Source organism: Primulina tabacum, chromosome 8, assembly GCF_025594145.1.
Source record: "Primulina tabacum isolate GXHZ01 chromosome 8, ASM2559414v2, whole genome shotgun sequence".
In the NCBI taxonomy this organism is placed as follows: domain Eukaryota; kingdom Viridiplantae; phylum Streptophyta; class Magnoliopsida; order Lamiales; family Gesneriaceae; genus Primulina; species Primulina tabacum.
In genome coordinates this window covers 15178943-15184658 of record NC_134557.1, presented here as the reverse complement: position 1 = coordinate 15184658, position 5716 = coordinate 15178943, and the positions used below count along the sequence as shown (strand labels likewise).

General features: G+C 36.4%; 1 protein-coding gene across 2 annotated transcripts; it reads right to left on the bottom strand.

Moving 5' to 3' along the window:
• Positions 1-2821: 2821 nt before the first annotated feature.
• On the bottom strand, positions 2822-4275 carry LOC142554827 (histone H2A variant 1). Of its 2 annotated transcripts, none has more exons than XM_075665500.1 (3): positions 4045-4275; positions 3765-3887; positions 2822-3268 (listed from the first exon to the last, which is right to left on the bottom strand). In XM_075665500.1, the coding sequence occupies exons 1-3, from the start codon at positions 4153-4155 to the stop codon at positions 2972-2974; spliced, it is 531 nt and encodes a 176-aa protein (XP_075521615.1). In that variant the 5' UTR covers positions 4156-4275; the 3' UTR covers positions 2822-2971. The 2 variants fall into 2 exon arrangements, with proteins under 2 accessions (XP_075521615.1, XP_075521616.1); XM_075665501.1 differs by having other exon boundaries at positions 3765-3891; positions 4045-4184.
• Between the last annotated feature and the right edge of the window lie 1441 nt (positions 4276-5716).

The window sequence follows — 5716 nt, the reverse complement described above, 5'->3', positions numbered from 1 at the left end:
CATAACATGTCGAAGCATAAATATTTTCATAACATATCACATAATATCAGCATATACGTGATCGTTTTTCTTAATTTGAATTTCGTTCATTAGTTGTGACTTTCGTATCATCGTGTCAGTCGATGGATCCATCTACATCTAACCGTGGTACCAGGCGACGGGGACATCAGCGACAACATTACCCGTCCACTGAGCCTTGGCCTTACATGTCAGCGTGTCATCGTATTAGTCACAACCAACTCACATCCCTCAAAACATGTCATCATATTCATCAATTAATAAAACTATGCATATATGTAAATTTTTTTTAAAATCAAGCATGCAACGTATTTTTTCATAATTACATAAAAATTAATATACGTGATAACATAATAATTTAAAACATGACAAATCGTTTTTAGGGCGCTGCCGAGACTAAAAACTCAACTCAGGTGCAAAATGATCATTTTGCCCTTCGAACCCTAATTGACCATTTTACCCCTGGACCTCTAAATTTTGACCCGAAGTCAACCAAACTCCTTAAAACACCTCAAAACATATTTATAATTATTTCATAGACATAAACTCGAGCCTGTTTCAGAACATACACGACTCGTTTTAAAACTTGGACCGAGGTCCCGATTTTAACCTGAATCAACCCGAAACTTAACGAAACTTTTCCAAATTTTATCCACGAATTATTGACACCCTAAGAGTCCCTAATAAAACTAAATCAGGCCAATTAGGACCCTCATGAGTAGCTAGAACCTCGTTCGAATTTTCTGTGCGTTCAAGTCGTAACTCTAGTCGCACCAAACTCACGTTTTATTAATCCTAGATTTAAACATCGAGGACCAGCCCCAAACCAACTCTCCCGAGCTCACCTCGAGACCCTCTTGGACCGACGTAACCCAACCTCTCAGCCCCATGCACGCTGTGGAGCGCACAACCGCGATACACGCGAGATGCGAGCAACCGAGACCAACCTTCAATCAACTCGCTCGAACGGATTCGTAGTCAAATCCAGCAGCGTTTGAGCCATCTTAGACCATGACTCAGAACTACCAGGGTCTGGTCCAAGGCTAGGAACGGCCTTTGCACCTCTGGCTCGCTCATATCGTCCGATCTAGCAGCCACCGAGTCAGGTAACCAAGAAATACCCTACGGCCTTTGCTAGTTCTCGACCCCCCAACCGACTCCAGCCCCATGACATCCAATTCCTCGACGTGTACAGCTCCCTAGGGTCATGATTCGGCAGCCCCTTACATGAATACAAAGAAAAATCGTGAGTACATGCATAAACATACGTATTTCATGACAATCTGAAGTCAAAAATGTTTCAACATGCAAGGACCGAGCCATCTTCATACACGGCACACATATCAGCATATATACAACATGAATGATGAGCAAAAGAAGATACATGACGTGCCTTAATGTTTTTATGATAAAAAAACTCGAAGGTATGCGCGTAGGACTTGCACCAGAAAAGCGGGGAAGGAACTTTCTTGAAAACCTTTGAAGAATTCGAAGTGGCTGCTGAAGAACAATTGAAAAGCTGTTGTTTTACGTGAGAATGGCTGCTGGAAAAATGAAGGCGGCGGCGACCAAGTGGGAGTTAGGGTTAGGGTTTACTAATGATGTATTTAAGTCAAAATATCACACACTAATGGGCCCTTAATTAAAATTTAAAGGGTTAAAAGGGTTTTGGCCCCATTAAGCACTAAAATAAACCCATCAAGCCCAATAACACTCCCGAAAAATATTTCGTTTAGGTATGTTTTTGAAAATGTTACCCGAACCCTCAAAAAGTCTCACGTTTCGATAAAATTTTTTGTACCGGTTAAAAATACTGCCCGGCGAGTAAAAATATAGAACCAAGACCCATTTTCAAAATTCTCCCTTAAATATACCTTATATTAAATAATTAACATAGTTATTCAATAAAAATATTTTTCTTGATTATCCTCGGCCTCCGTTACTCGTTCGAGCGTGAAAATGCAACTCAAAACCCTAATGTATAAAACTTTAAAATAAACATGAAATAAACATCTATCCAAGCTATACTCACGCAACAAAATGCATAAAAATCATTAAACACATATTTTAAATAAAACTCTAGATTGGATGCAATTGGGTTACGTAGTTCGAATTTCCTACACCTTACAAAAAACTCTCTTCAAAACAACAAATTTAACCACATTGAAGATAAAGAAAACTATAAAATCTAATATCATCTATCAAAATCTAATTCAAATTCAAAATTGCAACAACTATATTATTAAAAGTTAAAAATACTAATATGTTTGCTTTTAAATTAGAATTTGGTAGTTCTTGCTTGCATATATTTTTGTTGGCCTAGACTATCTAAACATTTTGGCCAACAATCCTGCCAGACAATTGCCCATACTTCTCCGCCCCTGCGAATTGGGAATCGAGGTTCCAACCCGATATGAATCATTGTCCGTGATGATGGATGAGCTGTCTTTGAACCGGTGCTGCTGTTGACTAATAGGACATTTTGTATGAGTTTTATCTTTCAACAATACAAGCAGTGAGGATTGGATTTGTTTCGCTTGTTTCATTTGAGTTAATGACTGGAGATGAAAGTACTTTGGGGTCATCCTATCCTATGTCCTATGAGAAATAACCCATCAACATATTCCTCACAATTTTCCTTCTCAAAGGATTCTCACGAACGTCGTTAATTTTGGTGGATTAAAAGCAATTTTCTAGCATCCAAATATTTTAAAAATCAGGTAAATTTTGTATGTAAACCATCCAGGTGTATTGGGTAAGCGTCCATAAACACCACACAGGCCCGAAGATAAAAACAGTCACGAAAGCAAACGAGTATCATCAATCACACTAAATGTTAAAGAAAACTACACCGAGGAGAGTTACATGTTCACAACTATGTCATGCAGTCTAATTACTAACATAAGAGATTAAAAAAGGAAAAAAAAAAAGACGAGAAATACAAGAAAGCAAATCACTCCTTGGTGGTTTTGTTGATGAGGGATTTGTGGATGTGAGGGATAACTCCACCACCGGCTATGGTACCTTTGATGAGGGTGTCAAGCTCTTCGTCTCCGCGAATGGCAAGCTGCAGGTGCCTCGGTGTTATCCTCTTAACTTTGAGATCTTTGCTGGCATTTCCAGCCAATTCAAGCACTTCAGCTGTCAAGTATTCGAGAATTGCAGCCGTGTAAACTGCTGCAGTGGCTCCAACTCTACCATGGGCGTTGGATCTTGACTTGAGGTGACGGTGAATTCTGCCTACTGGGAACTAGAGCCACAGTGCGAATATGCCAGGGTAAGTTTAAGGATACATAAGATGCATTCCAGCATGTGCAAGTAATGAACTTGTTTGGTGGCTCAACAGTTAACAAACGCAAGAGAAGTGAATCGTGCAATCAATTTCCTGCAGTCGTATTCTCTTTCACTCAAAAAAAGGTCAAAATACCGAAATACAAGCAATAGAGGTATTACTTTCTAACCATTAAAGATAGGTATCGCGTAGAGTGAACACAGATGCATCAAATCTGGGAGTTGTTCACAAATTTATCTATACAATTTTAACTATTATTCTTAAAGTTTTATCTCGACGTATTTCCACAGTTAACAAAATTAAAATTCAGCAAGTATATTTTTCTAATGCACAAACTATGATAGACCACAGCAACTTCTATTGAATTAGTTGAAAACAATAATAAACATAATAATCTAGTCTAGTGCTAAAAATGAAGAAGAAAACAATCAACATTAATGAAATTATTTGGTACCTGTAAACCAGCACGAGCAGACCGAGACATAGGCTTTTTCTTATCCTTCTCCTTAGCGGCTGCAGCTGCGGTTGTCTTCCCCGCCACAAGCCCTTTTCCACCTTTTCCGGCCATTTCTCCGAACTAACTGCCATCTCAAAAATTAAGAAAACAGATCTGAACAAATATAACTTCCAGATAGCAAAAAAGACCGAATCCGAAATATATAAACTTTCAGAAAAGGGTAGGGAATAAATTCATAAATCTAAGGATCTGAAAAGCCCTAGAAAGTAAAAAGTACCTGAGAAATGAATGTCCACAGCACCGGGAGGAATAGAACAAGAGATCGAGTAGACAAATGTGTATCTGATGTGATAAACGGAGACTGTAAGTAGTACAAAGAATAGTGCATTTATTTATCGCTTTGCTGTTTTTTGAATGGAAAGAGAGTCGTTTTGGCGGGAACGCGAAATTATTAGCCCGCTGTGTTTTTGCATGGTGGAAACTGAACTGGACCACTGAAAATCGTCAGCCCAATCTGATCTTTCTTTCGAGCCCACTACATTTGGTAGCCCATTTTAACGGCTATCTTCGTCAAAAAGTTTCGATCCTCGTCGTTTAGGTCCGGTATGTTATATGGATTCGAATGTTAGGCAGTGAAGCCAACACATATGAAGAAAATATTACAGTCGTAGAGAGAAAGATGCTAAGGTAGATATAATGACCCGATACTAATTAGTTTTTTTATCCGGCAAGAATTGAAATTAATTATTTTAAAATGAAGAATTTAAAATAATCAAGTTAAATAATTAAATTATGTTTTAAAAAATGTGTTAAAAAATATCGGTTTATAGGGCGACGTTAAAATGCATATTTGAAATTTATAGCACAAGTGGAGTTGCAATAAAATAGACTATGTCAAGTTTTGAACCCCTAATAATAAAAAGAGAACATACATACACCATACATATATCTATCTACCTTATCATTCATGTCACTATCGTCCTTTGTCATCCATATATGAACCTCTTTCTCTCTCCCCATAAACAAAATTCTCAACCATGTCTATCGCTTTGACAAGTGAAATCACCGCCTTTCGTGGCTCAAAACTCAAAATTGATTGAGGATCTTGTTCCCTATGTAGTAAGTTTTGTTTTGATATCAAAATTTTGTAGAAAGCTCGCGAAATCAATCTTTCATATTTTCTGTGCGATTCTGGTCGTCTTCTCCGGCAAGTTCGCCGCCTGTTGCCGATGAGCTTAGTATTTAGGCTTGATTTTCAACTTTCTTTTGACAAGTTCGAAGGCTGTCTAATGGCAGAATTTAATCTTTCATAAATAATTCGATTTTAGTCTAAATATCACACTAATATTGATAAATTATTGCATTATTCTTTTAGGTTCCAGAGTTAATCGATTTGGAGGTATAACCCAGTGAACCTAGAATTTATCGTTGAATTAATAATGCGATAATCTAAGAAAATTATGATAGTTCAATAACTATTATAATTTGTTGCAATAATTCAAGCTAATAAAATAATTAAATTCGAATATTTTGAATTTTTTAGATAACATTCAAAGTTCGGGAAATTAATAAAATTGATCGCTTGAATATTACTTTAGCGTAATTTAAATCTAAAAATAATATTTGTGATATATTAAATCATAAATGAATGATTTAGGTATTTTTACCGGATATTGGAATATTAGGAATTTAAAATTTCTTAAATAGTTAAAGTTGAAATTTAGTTGAATTTAAATTGTAATAAGATTTCTATATGTTGATAAGAACTTTTAAATTTAATATTCTTGTGATTTATCTGAGTTGATAATTTCAAGATGTTAGGATAGATTGGGTGGTTGAAAGTGTTTAGAAGGGGATGAATAAACACTTTGCGATTTTCCAATCTTTTCGAAAAAGTGTGAATCGGTTTAGTGATAAACTGAATTCGATAATCTTGTTGTCAATGTCGA

Excerpts from the sequence above, each read along its gene's own strand:
- LOC142554827 (XM_075665500.1), bottom strand. The coding sequence starts at position 4,155 with ATGCACTATTCTTTGTACTACTTACAGTCTCCGTTTATCACATCAGAT. Across the intron at positions 3,888-4,044 it reads TGTGGACATTCATTTCTCAG|TTCGGAGAAATGGCCGGAAA; the intron begins GTACTTTTTACT and ends GATGGCAGTTAG. Across the intron at positions 3,269-3,764 it reads CTGCTCGTGCTGGTTTACAG|TTCCCAGTAGGCAGAATTCA; the intron begins GTACCAAATAAT and ends CTGTGGCTCTAG.